A 17,696-nucleotide genomic window follows, 5' to 3' on the forward strand; every position below is an offset into this window, starting at 1 on the left:
TGAGTGTCATGATTCTTCACTATCTGCAGAGACCCTAATGGGAAAGCTCAGTTGGCCAACTGGCTCAGGCCAGGGTGAAAGGGCACTGTGGACAAATGATGGCCAGGAAGCACAACCTGATGAAAGCAACTGTCAAGCATAGGAAGAGAATTTTATCTCGTATTCCAAAGAAACATTTATTTACATGGGATTCAGAAAATACTTTTCTGAGTTAGTTTATTTTTCCTGACCAGGTGAGGATGGTTCATATTGATCTGCAAATTGATGAAGCAGAGGCTTTATTCAATTTGCAGCTTTGTTTACTGATCACAGGCTTGACCTTGTGGACTCTGCAATCATTCTGAGGATGGGAGTGTTGCTACATCACCAATGACAATGAGTCAAGTCTCAGTGGTCAATGTTTGCCCAATCTGCATGGATACTCTGCTCTATGTTGATACACCACATTCCAGGAGAGCCTTTGCATATTTCTGACTACAGAGTATAGATGAACCACACAGATAAGGCAATGTGCCCATGACTGGCCGCTTGGGACATCTTTAGTCAGTGCCCTTTCTTCATCTTGAAGATAAATATACTGTCCTCAAGGATTCTCGAGTTACATTTCTGTACCTGCTGAGGAAACACAGTAATTGGGGGGCCATCCAAGTACCTCAGCATAGAAATACTATTTGATCTGTTGATTGAATTTGGGGTAAAGCATTTTAGAAAGAGTTCTTTTTCCAGGGTTCCTTTACATCCTCACAAAGAACCCCATCTTAGGAAAACTAAGAGCTTCCATATGCTCACTGGGCTGACTTTAAGGTGTAAAATGGTGAGCTAAGGCAGGCATGGGGCCCTAGGGAAACACATCTGTTTTCAGCTTTTCTGCTTACCTGGATTCCCTTAGTAGGCCATTATACTATATGCAGATTGTAATGGTGCCATGGATGGAGGACTCCAATTTCTACCCCTTGGATCATGAGTGTCCGTGCCAGAAGACAGCACAATTGTGGAAGGATACCTTAATTCCCATCACTGGCTCCCATGTCAGAAGAATGGCTCCCATGCCAGAAGAAAAGGACAGAATACTTGCCTGGGCAGGTTGTAGAGAGGGGCCATCCTGAAACAGGCTACCACTGCCCGTTTCCGCTGCTTTGACAACAGTTTGTGCCAGACCGCCTTCTTGGACCTCAGAGGCTGTTCCACCTGAGAAGAAATCACATGGGTAGGTGCGCACTAGGCTAACTGCATGGCAAGAGGTAGTCGCCTACAGCCCAGACTTCTCAATCCCGAAGAATCTTGATTTCTCAACTATAGTCAGCAGAAGGTACCCAGCAGCAAATGATTGGGTTTGTGGAGGTCTGACTGAGGTTGTCTTCCTTCTCCCAACTGCTTTTGGACGTTTATTACCTAAGAGCAGTTTTACAACTGGGTAGGGGATTTGAATGGGTCATTTGATCTAATGGAAAAAATTTGTAAAAAAGCTCGGAAGGGAAAGAATTGAGGAGTCTACTACCATGAGGCACCAAGATGACATCTGGGGGTGAGCTGCAATGATTCTTGTTCCTTGTTTTGGGTCTTATGAGAACACTCCTAAGAGCAGAGTGTGGAGAGGAGCTTTACATTTTCCAGGGTGGTCTTGCTTCCTTAGTCCTCAGGGCAGATGCTCCTTACCTGCTCCAGGTGGAAGACAGCTGCTGAAATTCTCTGAACACGCTCTACAGTCTTTTCTGGACTGAAAGGTTCTTCACTCTTTAAAACATCTTTGTAGAGGTTCAGCTGCCACTTTACTGCTGGGTCATCAGACTGAAAATTAAAGCACACACCAGGTGAGCAATCTTGTACTGAAAAAGTCTTTACTCCTCACATGGTTCCAGAGGAATCAAGACTCTTGTATTATTGCTTCTTTCTCATTTTCTCTATTATCTTCATTGAAACATTGTAGATCTATATAGGAACTGCTCATCTAGCTTGCATCTCTTAACTCTTGTCATATTTCCATCCCTTTCTCTCTGTACTGCATTCTAATTTCCTGAAAGCAATCTTCCAATTCCTAAATTCTCTTTTCAGCTGTGCCTAGCCTGTTTTTTTCAACCTATAAATTGGATTTTTAATGTTACTGAATACTTTTAATTTTTGTAATTGCTATATGGCTTTTTTTCAATCCATATCCACTCTCCTTTAAAAAAAAAATGTCCAGGGGCTGGCTCAGTTGCTGAAGCATGCACCTCTTGATCTTGGCATTGTGAGTTTGAGCCCCATGTTGAATATACAGATTACCTAAAAAAAAAGAAAAAAAAAATGTCCAAGTCTTGCTTTATAGATATTACTGCTACGTTTAGCTCTTTAAGTATTTCAACCGCACTTATTTTTATTGCTTTCTGCAGTCCCTTAGGCTTGAATTCTTCCCTTTGTTGCATTTTCTGACTCTCTAATGGTAGTGGATTTTCTTTCATGCCTTTTTTTCCCCCTTTGGCTTCAGGAGGAGTTTTATTTATTGGCATCTCAGACCATGTTCTAAGAGGTGGAGAGTCTCCAAGTAGTTTTATGGTTGTCTCTGCAGGAGATTTATAGGTTTTACTGGTTTAAGGTTAATTTTATGTAAGTTTCTTGCTCCGCATCTGTGCACAGCATGGGTAATTAGGTCCCACACTCTTCTTCCTTTAAGGTTATTAAAAACCCCAGCCTCTAGGTTACAAATCTGGTTCAGAAAGCTCTATGAGTTTTCCCAATCGCATCAACGTGTCCTCATTCCTGTGATTTAGAGTGTCTTCTTTATTCTGGCACTTGGGATTTCTTTTGACTGCTTTTTTTTTTTTTTTTTTTTTGGGTAGTATATTTTCTCCACTGTCCCCTATGTTCAGGATGGAAAGAAGTGGCTGTTTGTGTCAGCTTAATCCTCCATCTTAGGGCATAGTATATCTGAGGAAAGAGTCATTCAGATTCACAGGCCTGGGGAAAAAATCTCAAACAGACTTTAAAATCAAAGTTTGTTTGTTTGTTTTGGTTTATACGAACTCTAATAGAGTTATTTTGTTTCCAAATCTCTAGATCAGGATGTGCTAAAACTCTCCCAGGTGTCCATTTCACTGTTTAACAAGGCTCACAGTAAATTTGAGACCTAATCTAACCCCCTGCTATGGCTGGATGTTCACACACTGGTAGGTGGGAAGACATGCTTCATTAAATGCCTCTTTGCATCTTCTTTGTAACAGCAAAGGAAAGAACAAAAATTAAGGGCAAAAACTCTTCCCCACACCCCCAAACAAAAGTGAAAATTAAAGGCAGAGAGCTAGCCCTACCAATTAAACACCAGTACTCAGAGGCTGTTTTTAGAACACATTAAAGAGAGCATTAGCAAAACTAAATGGAAGGATGGCACCCTACAGCCAAAGGGAAGCCTGCGTGAGTTCTGTCTTCCTGCTACATCACCTTCTCCTGCAGGTGCAGGTTATTCCGCAGATGTTCCTTCACCTCTTCATCTGTGTCCCTCTGTGGAAAGAGATATTAAGTTTTATTTCTCGAGGTCACTGTGGAAATGTAAAGTAGGGCGCAGGGAGGGATGGACAAGCAAATGGGCAGTTTTGCTGGGATCTTTATTATAAGAACAAAAGAAGAAAAATGACAGACTTGTCCAAAGGGCTCTCAAACCAGCTTTAAAGATGGGGTTGTGTTGCGGGTGTGCACCTTGGTTTCTGTTCACTGCCCCCCCCCGCCCCGCCCCCCGAGCCCCCGGGGAGGAAGACGAACCCTTAAGACGCTGAGCAGCCACCACCACCTGTATTACGTTCTGTGTTACGTTCTCAGCCAGAGCAGACGCGTGACTTACATAGCTGTATCGAGATTTGGCCAGGGAGATTAGCTCCTGATCGCCTGGCGTGCACATATTCAAACCAATGGGCAGCATTTTCTTGAGGGCAGCCACAATGAGAGAGGTCTGGATGGAATACAGGTCTCCCCTCCGCTTTGTCTTCTTCCGTTCCTGGTCCTGTCCTCCAGACTAGGAGATGAAGTTGAAATAAACAGAGGGGCTCAATGATTCTGAAAGGAACGGCCTCCCCTTGGAGGCAGCTTGCCTCCTCGTGGCCCTGTCCGTACAGGTGGTCCTTCCTACACTTCAGGGCACAGTGAAAGGAGCGTGTTGAAGGCATCCGGGTGGCCATCAAAAACCCGCCCGGCTCCCGAGCCCTCTCCTTGTGCGCATGCTCACAGAACCACGTAAGCGGACACATACCACGGACGCCTACAGGCTTGGCTCCCTTGTGTCTGGGCCAAGTGAACAAACCAGCTGGCCTTTTTCAAAAGGAATGATTCGATACCAGATAAAATGGTCTTAGAAAAGCATGGAGAAGCCTGATGCTGGGGTGTCCGTAAATACGTGGAAGAGCGTCTCCCGTAGAACTGCTCTGCGGTCAGGGCTGAAGCTCGTGTTTTGGAGCACCGCGTCCCACTCAAACCTCCGCCTCGAGGCAGTGCAGATTCTCATGGGAAAAGGGAAGTCCCAGAGTAGGACTGCTTTGGGATCTGGCTGGGGAACGCTCGGAGGAACACCGAGGAAAACAGAACTCCCCAAGTCTGCGAGAGGCCGCCCTTCTTCTGTTTATACCGCCTCACCGCTCATGGGGAGGGACTACCCAGCAAGGGCCACCCCGTGGAGCAGTAGGTTTCTGAGGAGTTCAAGGCACTGCGCTGAGCCACCCAACCGAGAGCCCTCAGTGGCCGCCACACACGGCCGTGTGGGTAGGCTCCAGGAGACAGCCCTGCTGTGACCGGATTCTTGTGAGGTCAGCCTCTGAAAGAGCACGCTGCCCACCTGGTACCTCACTTGCAGGGCTGTGCCTCCGGGGAGGGGGGCGTGTGCTGGAGAGCCGGAAGCAGAGGATAAAGTCGGGGACTGTGAGGGAAGGAGAAATGGCGCTCACTGAAGCTTTGCTCCATGAGGTGGCCCTGGAATGTCTGCAGGAGGAGGGGGCAGTGCTGCGGTCGATGCTGACATACAGACCTAGGGCTCTGGGAGCAGGGGGGAGGCCAGACGCCTCTCCTGGAACGAGCACGTAAGACCTGGGACCCTGAGCTGGAGCAGCATTCATCTTAAGGAGGCCCTGGTTTTCTGAGAGAAGAGGAGGGTAAGAATCCACACTGCCTTGGGACTGATCTCTTTAAGTTACCTTTAAAGTGTGAAAGAGGTTCGTAATTATTAATGGACACTCTTAAAATGGCTGTGATTTCTGTACCTTCAGGAGGTTACATCACAGCAACCACAGTGAAGCTCCTTGCCAGCAAAACCCAGGCTGGCCAGTCACCACCAGACAGTTGTGCTGGTTGCAGGGCACCTTGTGCCCGGTGCTCCGAAACAGCAGGTCAGGCCCAAGACAGCAGGCGGAGGGGCCGGGGAGAAATATGAGCAGGGGATAAGAAATGAAGCTAACAGAAGGCAGCTTCTTGTGTTCTAGAATGCAGCGGAAAGTGAAAGCTGGTTCACACAAACACCTCGAAGAGCTCTCTCATTCACTGAGCGCTTGCGAGGTTCTTTACGTGTTCTGCCATCAGGCATAGAATTCTAAAGGTTGTGCCTAAGGCAAAACTCAGTTACAGTCTCCATTACCCCTGAAAATCATCCATAAAGGATAGAACTCGATTTTGTGTACATAAACTATGAGGTGTCCTGTACATAGAAATGTAAAAGGTGAATAGTAACATGCCGCCGAATATAATCAAGTAAATATGCAAAATGTAACTATGTAGATTTGATGCACTTCAAATAATTTCTTGCTCATTCTATTTTATTGGGCCAATCTCAAGTTGCTCTTATTACAAATGCTGCATATATAATGTGACTCCAATGTGCCTCCTACTTAAATAAAACATTTCTAATCCTCCCAATAACCCTGATACACAAACAACGCAGTTATAGAAGTGAGAACATGATGCTCAGGGAAGGTAAGTGATTTTTCCAAGTTCACACAGCAGGTAAACATCTGAGTCAACATCCAGACCCAAGCCTACCTGGACATGGTTTCATTTCCCTTTTCTAACTCCGAGCTGCAAGTGACCTGGTTCCTGACCATCTCCCTTTCTCTGGCACATATCTTAGGGCAGGGAGTTTGTGATAATGGCAGCAGATGCACATTAATGAATAGAGAGAAATATTTCCATGTTATATTCTATATGGGTTACCGGAAATAAACCCAGGGTGTATTTCACCATATGCACATTTTGTGCAAAAACACATGGTTATCTGATTTCAAATCCTGAAGGTTAGTCCTTGGAAAACTCTTTGAACTGTGGGAGCCTTGCACAAGAGGCAGAGATGTACGGACAGGTGTGAAAGGACTGGGGCCACTGACGGCACATAGGATTCTGAGCCTGCATGGCACAGCAAAGGAGTGAGCCTTTTGGGCTCTCATGCCCTGTCGGCGCCCCTATCTCTGTCAGTGTGCTGGCTGCAGAGTGGGTGGCTGGGGAAGGGAGCAGAGATAGCAAGGAGACCTCGGTTAGGGCGAGGCTTGGCTGGCTTCCCCGGCTTCCCCATTCCAAGGGTGGGTAGGCCTACATTCACTCTTTGATGGGCAGGTGTCTTCCCTGGAGCAGGCCTGGGGGACCTCCAGGTGGGAAGATCCATTCTGTACCACCCCCATGGTGATCACAGTGCAGCGGGTGGCCAGAGCCTGGCATCTCTAATACTAGGACAGAAAAGACACATCATGCATTTGACCTGTACCTTTACTTGCATGGCCTGTGTGGGAAGACAAAAGAAAAGAAACAAGGAGAAGAGTCAGTCAGTAAAAGCAGGGGTCCAAGGCATAAGGTAGCACATGTTAGTCATAGCTTCTTAGCCCCCATTTCTCAGCCAACACAACAGAAACTCAACAGTTCTGGAAGCCAGTTGAGCGTGGCATGAAGAGTGAGTGGGAGGTTATGATGGAAGTTAATTTGGTCAAAAGGACTTACACCCAAACCAAGCAATCCACCCCCAAGGCAAGGTCGTCTTGAAGACTAGCCTCCCCAGCGTGTGCTGCTCAGACCCAGGTGGGCTTTGGGTCTGGCCATGCACACAAACCCTTCAGATCTAGAGCCTTTCCCCTCCAACCTCCCACCTTTCACCTGGGTGGGCTGTAGATAATCTGTCATGTAACCAAAGACCCCAATTTTCTTTCTTCCTTCTGCCCACCACATTATCACCTCCAGCAGATCTGTGGTTGCGAGAAGAGAAGGAAGAACAGCTAAGGGGCAATGTGTGTGCTTCCACAAAAAAGACGTTTGCTAAAAAGAAGTGCTCTAGAAATATCCAGGGTAATTCAGGATTGCCCCACAGCCCAAAGGATGGAGCATCTCCCTTCCTGTGCTGTGACCTTCAAATATATCTTTGGTCACAGCCTCTTTCACGATAGAGGTTCTCTACATTTTTTTCTTCACATACTGCTAAGATTGGTTAACTCAGTGTATTTCCCTAATGCTAGTTATGCTGGAAGTGCTTTTCTTCTCCCCTGAAATTTTTTATTTTCCAAAGAGAAATTTATGAATTCCTAGACCTCCCCTACACATATCACCAGTAGTTTATGATCAAACAGATGATTTTATGTGTGAATGTAAGGACAAAACATAGACCCTTAAGGGAAAGGAAATTTGAGAAGGACACATGGTGGGTGGCGTGTTGCACTGAGACAGCACAGGGAGAGGCTTCTAAAAACAGGCAAGCCTGTACCACATGGAGTACTTACCCCTACTAATAGGGTAAGTGAAGTAAAGACAAGTCAACCCAACATTAGATATTAGGGGGAAAGATGAATTTCCAGAAGCCAGTCTGAGAATGAGAAAGCAACAGAGAGAGAGAGAAAACAAAGAAGGGAAGGATGGGGGAAGCAAGAGTAGAGAAGAGTAAGAGGGAGAGAAGAGGTGGCCAAGAGGGAGATAGAGACACGGAGAGAGACAGAGAGGGGGAAAGGTAGAGAGGAGGGGAGGGGAGAGCATGGGAGCTGCCCCATTGCTACAGGAATACAAAGTGAAAGAGGTGGGCGGTGGAGGGGACGAGAGAGAGGAGAGCAAGCAATAGAGGAGATAGGTGTAAGAAGCAAAATCCCACATGTAAGTCTGAATACCCTGGAAAATCTCAAAGATAGCCTCTAACTCTTCCCTGTCCTTTTTCAATACACTGAAATCACACTCATGGAATGGAGAGGCTTTCAACAACGAGGCACTCTAATACTTCCTGCCTTACAACTCTGTTTTTACTCATCATCTTGATCAAGAGACTGGCATTTCTTGGGCTAAACACGTTCTAACTTACCATTCCCCTCCGAGGAAGCTGCTGCCATTTTTCCAGAAAACAAAACAAATTTAAAAACAAAACAAAACAAAAACACTTGCTCAGCTTAGTTACATTTAGCTTAACATATATTTGCAAACTGGTGTTATATAAAGAAAATATACAATGAGCTCTCAAAACAAAAACAAAAACAAAAAAAACCACACCTGTCTTCATTGCCAGAAAAATTACGCATCTTTGCACCGATCTTCAGTTAATCAAGTATAAATAGTGTGGCCCATTGTATATTTTGTTTCTGCCTCCTTTCCATCTGCAATGGCGTGTGCAGTGTGTGTAGGCATGCAGCATTCCAGTACACAGGCCTTTGCAACAACTGCCATATGCATTGAGGCCAACTTCATTTATACAACACCAGAATTCAGCTCAGAGTGGAGATAAAGGCAAGCACAGCTGACCATTCAGATTAGGGAGTAGAGAGAGCATCTAATTTCAGGGAGGAAAAGGTGATGGGGATTAAACTGAGAGTAAGACTACCTCCTCCCCATTCTCTCATATGTAGTTCTACCTCCAAAGAATACCAGAAATGGCTATGAGTTGCTGTTTCCTGGAGGCAGGGTAAAGGGGCCTCCATCTGAAAGAATGTGCTGCATTTATCTCTAGTCTAGAGATGCAGTTTAAAACTGACTTTTAAACAGCATCCTGGTAGAACTGGGAGGAGTCAGGTAGTAAGCTCAAGCCCATTCTACAGATTGGTAAATTGGGGCCCGGAGGAGTTAAATGATGCAAGGCCATACATTTAGTCAATGGCTGGGCCCACGGGTGGGACTTAGCTTCCTTTCAGTCTCTAGTCCTACTTACTACTACACTTTGTGTCTCAACTGAGGCAACAGGATCAATAGGAATATCTGTTACCCTGAGAAGCATGGTAAATGTTATTTAATATCTGGGGCCCGTCCTCACATTCACTGTACTGTAACGTTGACCCTTTTTCATGTAGCTCAGGAAAAACTGACATACAAGGTCAATGGGAATGAAATGAAAGTGTTTGCCCCTATAGACGAACCTTAGCAATAGGAAAGATGCACAGATTCTGAATATGACCTTCCTCTGACAAGACAAACATACCCTTTTCCTCATTCAGCAATGTGAATGAACAGAATTTCCAGTTAGTTTGTTAGTAGGTTAGTTTTGAAATGTCATCCCCTGTCACCTCATCTCTTTCCAAGTGTAAACCTAAGGGTCCTAAGTAACCACTGATCACCGGTGCACTGAGATGTCTTTGCCATTTCTGCTCATCTGAGATCCAAATCCTTACACCAGTGTCATTTCCATTGCTTTGCTGCCATCCGCTGACAGTAACAATGGATGCTAGCTGGTTCAGTCCACAGCCAGCGGCTCTACCCCAAGGTGAAGGTAGCATAAAATCTATCTGGGATTTACTGACTTTCTGTAGGTGGATGGAGCAAAAGGAGAGCCAATGATGGCTGTAAGAAGACCCTTCAGAGGGAATTTAAGATAAATGTCCAAGGATCAGGAGTCTGAAAGATCCTATCTTTGTGTATCTCACATGAGCAGCAGATGTGTTTGCCAGAAGTTGAATGCAAAATGAATTTTGGAAAATCAAATAAAAATTATCTAAAGCAAAAAGGGTCCACCTTAAGGGAAGTTCCTTTGCAGCAAAGACTCCTTTGAATACGAATATATACTTCTGATCTCTCTACTTTGTATATGTACAATTTTACATGTCAAACTTTATTAAGCAGTGAATAGCAGATTCTAAACTCTAAGAGTCAATTTTTGGATGCTGGAAGAAGTGTTAGTGTCAACACAGCTAAAAGACAGAAGGGGTGGAAAGTTCAGAGTGATGGCAGCTGACTAGAGCTAGGCACACGTGGTGAAGTTTTGGGTGCTGAAGTTTTCATTTTTAGTTGTTATACCAGCCCCTTGTCTGCAGCTTCACATACACAAGTCTTCATCCCAAATGGTTATTTGGAAAGATGCTCCAAAGGCTTTGCTACAAACCATTGACTGCCATCTTTCCAGTACTGATTTTCACTTCTGAGGGGTCCCCATGCACACTCCACCTTCATGTTCCTCAAAGGCAGCACTATACCAGCAATGAGAGAGACGCACATCTCAGGTATTACATGTCACTTATACTTGACATATACAGTCAACCCTCACTGAGGCACACTTCTCAATGGAACAGGGTCAAGAGTAAGCCATAACAACTGGTAACAAAACATCACATTTAACTAAGTCTTGTATGTATGTATGTGCACCTGAAGAGTGGGTCTGAGAATTCTTTACAATCCAAATAGCAAAGCCTCCCTGTGCAGAGCTGACTCAAGAGGAGCTGGGAGGCCAGGTCCCCTTGCTGTATTCCTGCTACGTTCCTCCCTGTAAGTTGCTCTTTTTCTCAGACAGATATCCCGTATGTCCTCTTTTAAATATTTCCTGCAGGGAATGGACAAACTTTGGGTTTCTGAATGCAACCCACATGGAAAATAAACAGAAGGCATTAAGAGGTCTGCACAACTGAAATAAAACAGCTACTGGATGTTCCAGAAAGGAGGAAAACAAGCTTACTGGAAGAACATGTGCTAATGAAGTCTTCAAAGCAAGGTAATTTCCTCATAGCTAATCGAAAGGTGGCTCTAGGCGTGTGTAGTTTTGCAGCTCATTACACCGGAAGTAGTTCTATTTAAAAACAACTAACAGCAGCTTTGGTTTGGGAGACCTCTTGAATGCCTTAGGCAAGTCTTGAAACTTAAACTTTTTGACATACAAGCAGCTATTTATTCAGAAAATGTGATGACCATGCTTATTTGAGAGCAGTTTCTTCTGGCTCTTTCTCAAAGAAACAACAGTAGAGACTGCTGGTTTTTGTGGTTTGACCTAAATTCAGTATGGAGCTAATCCCTTCATACATCCAAGATACATAACTTAGGTCAAGATCGAAGAGTCTTTGGAGTTGATTTCAATGGACTTACTTTCGACATCTTGCTTTTGCTGTCTCCAGTTAAAAATGCCAAATTATTAATTTCATTCTGAATCACAAAATTTTGCTCTTCCCTCTTGAAGTTCTAAGTGGGGGGAAATAAAAAAGCCAACATTATAAGGATGTTTTTGGAGGTCTGTACCTTTCACAGCCATCTCTAAACCCAGGGCCCACATGTTCCTTACGTGAGATTTACACCACAGGATGAAGACCTCTGCCACCATGCGGAAGAGCTGGTCAGAGTCAGCATTGGGACTTTTAAGCCAGTTAGATCTGAGGTGAAAAGCAAATGAATATGCATATGAAATTCAGTAATGATGAAAACAGTTACATTAAAAATTATACCCACATCGGCTGTGCACACTTATCCAGATAAAACTATATTCCCACATGAAGGCAGTCTTCAGAGAGACTAAATATCAGTGCACTCCTTACATGTGTGTAGGCATGTAATTGTAGATATTTTTGAAGGACTTACAATAATCGTCTCCATTTTACCAAAGGATTCAAGGATTATCTTTGCAAACAGATGTCGGAAAACAACATTTCAAATTTGTCAAAGGTTTTTTTTTTTTTTCTTCTTTTTTAAACAGATGAAGTGATTAAGGTTACACTCTGTTTTGGAACAGGCCTCCTTTAATCTATGAGGCTACCAAGACTAGAAAAGTCTCGGTCAGTATGACATCTAATCTTTCATTGACACTTGTCATTGTCAAGCCTCTGAAATATGGAGTGCTCTAAAAACAGTTCAGGCCTAACACCTTTTCCTCTCAAAGCCAGTTTAATGAACGAAATTTGGAAGACAATATATTTTTCACTGTTTTAAAGTGTATGGGCAGAGATCAAACATTTCTTATGCCCTCTGAAATGGTTTAGAAGTTCCCTATAAATAACATTACTCATTTCTTTCTTTCTTTTTTAATTAAAAACCAGACCAAGTTAAGAATTTCGCAGTGGCAGCAAGAAGGCTAAACTGCGGTAGAATTCATTCATTTCCTAAAAGTTGTCTTGCCCCTAAGTATCTTACATATTTGAATCAAATTATGTTTTGAAAGGGCTGGGTGAATTGCCATTTTCAAATATCTGTGTAGAATAACATAGTAGAAGTTAAATCATCTACCATCATTCTTAGGTTAAAGAAAACTTTGGTTCTCATGAATGGTCTGAAAAACCCATTGTCCCTTGGTGCATGCAGGGAAACAGCTATAAAAAGCCAGTTCCCTAAGCCTTGGGACACCAGACTGAATTGCCCTGAGCAGCCTGTACCTTCTGCCCATTGATGGAGAGCACCAGGCTAATGAGGAAAGGGGAAGACTCATGAGGCCAAGACCATCTTTGGACCTCTCTTGCATCTCCATTCCTTATTGCCCTGAGTTCCAGCCTCACAGACATCCTTATCTAACCTTTCTTGAGTTCTACCTCAACTAGCTTCCCTTTGCATGGCAGACACTAGGTTGTCTACCCCATACTCATTTTCTTCTTCCTTAGGAACAAAAGCCCATTTTATTCAGGGTGGCACTGTGCCTGCTGAAGACCACATTACCCAGCCTCGGGATAGCTATGTAACTAAGTTCTGATCAATGAGATGGAAGGGGAAGTTGTTGGATGGACCTTCTGGAAAAGCTCTCTAAAAAGGGATCAGATAGCTGAAGATGCCCTTTGCCTTCCCCCTGCTGCTTTCATGCTTCCTGATTGGAATGAAAATACGAGGGCTCCAATGACAATTGGCACACTGCACCATAAAGTCACTTCAAAGATGGCAGCCAGTGTTTAGGAGGGAAAAACAGAGGAATGAGGCTCTCTAATGAGGAGCAATCGTACTGGCCCTGGATTGGGTATCTTTGGACTTCTTTGTGAGATTTAACTTCCAATTTCTCTAAGCCACTATAATCAGGTATCCATTATTAGCAGCCAAATGCAAGCCAAAGTTGAGGCTTGAGATTGGTAATGCTTTTTGATTTCATTCATATTGATTTTTCAGGATCAGGTGTCAAGTTTTGTCAGAAATGTCAGCTGTTCATTCCTTAGTGTTTTGGTTTAAATGAGCTTTGTAAGTTTGCACTGTGCCCTGAGTGGGAAGAGGTGAGGTTTCCTATCCTCTCCAGCCAAGGCAAAGTACAGCCACAGGGTGTGGGATCTGCAGGAGCTCTGAAAATAACAGGTGAGGTCACACATTCCCTCACAGAATACCGCAGAAGATTCTGACCCCTTTGCTATCTTCCATAGGAAGGTAGTTTCCAATGAATGAATTTTGTTTTCCACACCCTTCTTCTTCTAGGAGGCATATTTTCACCCTTGATTTCTAGTGAGGTTCTTTCTTCAGGTTCAGAGTGGTAGGTGTAAATGAAGAATATCTCATTGCATGTTTCCCCAGGACACAAACTCTGCACCTCTCTGGTTATTTGCAGGTGAATAGAAGACCCTGACCTCATCTCTCCTATTGGCCCATATCCTTTCCTGTCTGCCCCCATGATGCAACCAGGCTCATCTCCTGCCTGCTCCCAGTCTCCCAGAATCCAGATCTCTCTCAATATCTGACGACTCGATCCTTTTGGAGGTACTAGACTGATACCTGGGTCTCTTTTATCATCTGCACTGCGTGCTGCCAAAAGGCAGTTGGAAAATGCAAGGCTGTAGGTGGAGAAGAAAGTTGGGCTTAGAGGTAATGATCGGCAGGGGGTGATGGTTGAAGCAACGCAAGTGAATGAAATCACTGAGCATATTAACAGGAAACAAGAAACGTAAGAATAAAATCTTGGATGATCGCAAGAGTAAAGAGAGATTTCATTTTCAAAATGACAAGTTATCAGGTTTTCAAAGAAAGGAAGGCCAGGTATGAGGCTTTGAAAGAAATAAAAGCCGTATTCCTATTACATTCATGGCCAGGTTGTCTGAGTTAGAGCTAAGAGCTTATCTCAACCTTGTTCCTAAGCCTCCTGCAGAAGACACCGCCCGGGGCCGTCACTGCTGAGGATTTACTCAGATTCCCTTTAGAGCCTGAGAGATGGGTTTTCACCCCAAATCCCACTGTTTAAAGTCATTCATTTCTGTGTTCTGAGTGTTCCTGATTGCCAGAAAGGAGGCTGAGAAGCCGTTGCCTCATGCAGAGAGAGCTGTTTAACTGCGCTGACAGCTCCTGCACGAGGAGATAGAGAGCGGATTTGCCCAGCTCTGACCACACTACAGACCCAGCTTTCGTGCTCATTCTGGGTCAGCTTTGGGCTGAACACTGACTGACGGAAGCTTCTGTTCAGAACAGTGGTCCAGAGGGCTAAGGAACTTGAAACAGTGCCATGACTGAAGGAAGTACAAAGGTTTACTATGACGAGGAAGAACAGGGAGGAGGACAGGACAAGATGGCTCTCTTCAATATTTAAAGAGCTGCCACAAGACAGACTGGAACAGTTTTGTGAGGCTCTGAAGAGCAAAGTCAGAGCTGATGGGCAGGAGTCACAGAGCTGAGCTCAGAACCATTTGAGCTGTCTGAAACTAGAATGGGAGGGCACTCCTGGCAAGTCCCTACCTGTTGTCCAGAAGCATGGTGGATAACCAGAGGTAGGAAATGCACTGCCAGGAAAAAGGAAGGGGGGTATTTACTCATCCAGTTATAGGTAAGATAAGGTGACCCCTATTTTTCCTGCCAACTCCAGGGTACCATACTTCCAAGCCAGCGATTCTTTTGGTGAAGAAAGTACTCAAAGAAGGTAAAGGCAGACACAGAAGAAGGAAGTCTTTCTAAGTTGGGCTCGGGTGGCCATAATGTTCTCTGGTGTTCAGGGAAGAGCGGGTTGAAAAGTGGGGATGAATGAATTAATGATGATCTCAAAGACTCTCTGACATTGCCATTTTTAGCAACTGTCAAACACTGTGTAAGTAGAACACACTCCATCTTGAGTCTTGATTGTCAATAGTGATAAATGCAATTAAAGAGCTATTCTAGGAGCAACCTTACTCTGCTTTCATTTTTGTTTTTACCTCGAACTCTGACAAATCCCCTCTCTAACCGCTAATATAATGATGTTATTGGAAATGACACAAACCATGATCCTTAAAGCAGGGGTTCTTTTGAGAGAGTAAAGTCTCCCATAGACAGGTAAGGGATTATATTATATAGTATGTGCAAGGTATTTATTTTCAAATGCTAAATAACATAAGTAATCAATTGTTTTAAATAGGAAACGCAATTTGCCTTATAAAATAAACGCTAAAATGGGCTTCTCCAGACCTATTTCCGGCCCATGACAGAATGGCATACTACTCAAAAGTTAGCAGTGCTCCCCCAAATACTCCTAAGTCCTTTCAAGATCTACTATTTTAAAACTAAAACTTTTCAAATTTATATATTAGGCCTTTAAATTTTAAGAGGGTGTGGTATAATAAAAATACCTATTTGGTCCTTGCTCCCCACTAGGACCAACTATCCTAGTCTTCTGCCTGCTCATAGACATTCCTCAGCATCCAGCTTAAATTCTTTACAATTAGAATTACCCTCTGACACACACCCTCAATTCCCTCACCTATTTTTCTTTGTCATACTCACTTTGCAAAAACCCCAACTTTGGTTAAATCCAACTCTTTCCCTATTTTGGGCCTGGACCCGGTGGTGAACTGGCTAGAGAAAAAGACAACCTGGTGATGGGTTTCACCATCAATTCATGACCACAGATCTCAAGTGTGGTCCTTACTGCTGCCCAGTAATCACACGACACTGTCCTGGCCCAGCCGCTCTCCCCCTCTCCCTGGCTACCACCTTACACCTTCTCTTTACTCCTCGAACCTCCAAGCACCTTCTCCCCATCCTCATTCTCAGCTGATTATCTTGTCTCCTACATCACTGAGAAAATGACCCCTACAGACCCCCAGACATTGTGTGTGTGTGTGTGTGTATGTGTGTGTGTGTACCAGCATCAGCACCCATACTCCCTGCCCTCCTGATTGTTTCTGTGGATAAACTATCTAATGCTGACCCTTTGCCTGCTCAGAGAACATTGCTTTAGAAATGATCTCTCTCGCTCTTACATGATAAATTTCCCCTTCTCTAACTAGATCATTCCCATTAGCGAGCTGACAAGCCTCCCATCCTAAAAACTCTTCTCTTGAGCTTACTTCTGCCTCTAGCCAGCATCCTATTTCTCTGCTCCCCTTTGTGGTAAAATTCCTTGCACAAGTGGTCTGTATTGCTGTCTCCAAGTCCTTTTCTCCCATTCTCTTCCAGCTCACTGCAGGGGCTTCTGTCTCATTGCGCCATTGAAACTGCTCTTGTCAAGATTACCAATAACTTTTACTCATCATTCTTTCCTCCTGGCAACGCTTTGTGAGGTTGGCACCCAGGACACGACATTCTGTCAGTTTCCTCCCATCTCACTGCTTGTTCCTTCTCAGCCTCATCCACAGGTTCCTCCTCTTCTGCCTGATCTCTTGATGTTGGAGGGCACAAGGGCTTGGTCATTGGAACTCCTCTCTCTTCCCCTCAGTCCCTTCCCTCATCCAGTCTCAGTATGTTACTGACTCCCAAATTCCCATGTCTATACCAGAAGCCTCTCCTGAACTTTGGACTCATATATTCAATGGCCCACTCAACACTTCCATTTTTATATTGAATAGGCAACCCAAGTTTAACATGTGCAAAAGTGATTTCCAGAACTTCCCCTAAAAAATGTCTGTACCCACAACCTTCCCTGACTCAATTGCTGGAAACTCCATCCTTCCATTTGCTCAGAATCATCTATGACCCTCCTTTCTTCCCTCATTCCCAATCTGGAAGTCCTAAGGACTCTACCTTCAAAACAGACCCAGAATCTGACATCTTCTGCCAATTTTCATTGCTACCACCCTGGCCTCTGCCATCAAACTTTTTTTTTTTTTAATTGTGGCAAAATACATACAAAATTTGCCATTAGTGACATTTAGTACATTCACAAGGTTGGGCAGCCACTGTCACTGTCCAGTTTCTGAACCATTTTCAGCACTCCAAAAGGAACCCCCCATCCCATTAAACAGTTGCTTCCTAGTCACCCCCCAACACCCACCCACCCCGGGCTCTGGGAATCACCAGCTGGCTCTGTCTCTAAGGATCCCCATCAGCTCTTGACTGGATCACTGTGAACCTCCCAAATGGTCTCCTCACCCCCTTATTTGCCTCCATGCCTCGCCACAGTGCTCAAAAAGTGAATCAGATCGGGGCCCCTAGGTGGCTCAGATCATGATCCCAGGGCCCTGGGATTGAGCCTGGGGGTCCAGGTCCCTGCTCAGTGAGGAGTGTGCTTCTCCCTCTCCCTCGGCTCGTGTTCTCTGTCTCTCTCAAATAAATAAATAAAATCTTAACAAAAAAAGTGAATCAGATCACATCAAAGAGTAGCTCAAAGCCTCCGCCAACTTCTCATCTCACTCAGAATAAAAGACAGAGTCTTTCCAGTGGCCTCTGAGGCCCTCCACTCTTGGTCCCAT

The 17,696-nt window shown here is 44.5% G+C and overlaps 1 protein-coding gene across 1 annotated transcript in view; it reads right to left on the reverse strand.

Moving 5' to 3' along the window:
- Positions 1 to 17,696, reverse strand: part of RYR3 (ryanodine receptor 3) — a 354,804-nt gene that overhangs the window by 44,668 nt on the left and 292,440 nt on the right. Inside the window, exons 69-74 of the mRNA XM_021695474.2 lie at positions 11,435 to 11,522; positions 11,242 to 11,334; positions 3,812 to 3,982; positions 3,415 to 3,474; positions 1,657 to 1,788; positions 1,076 to 1,188 (exon numbers count right to left, since the gene is read on the reverse strand). Of these exons, the coding sequence (XP_021551149.1) occupies positions 1,076 to 1,188; positions 1,657 to 1,788; positions 3,415 to 3,474; positions 3,812 to 3,982; positions 11,242 to 11,334; positions 11,435 to 11,522 (657 nt within the window). The remainder of the gene's footprint in view (positions 1 to 1,075; positions 1,189 to 1,656; positions 1,789 to 3,414; positions 3,475 to 3,811; positions 3,983 to 11,241; positions 11,335 to 11,434; positions 11,523 to 17,696) is intronic.

The sequence above is a fragment of the Neomonachus schauinslandi genome, chromosome 9, assembly GCF_002201575.2.
Source record: "Neomonachus schauinslandi chromosome 9, ASM220157v2, whole genome shotgun sequence".
Lineage (NCBI taxonomy): Eukaryota > Metazoa > Chordata > Mammalia > Carnivora > Phocidae > Neomonachus > Neomonachus schauinslandi.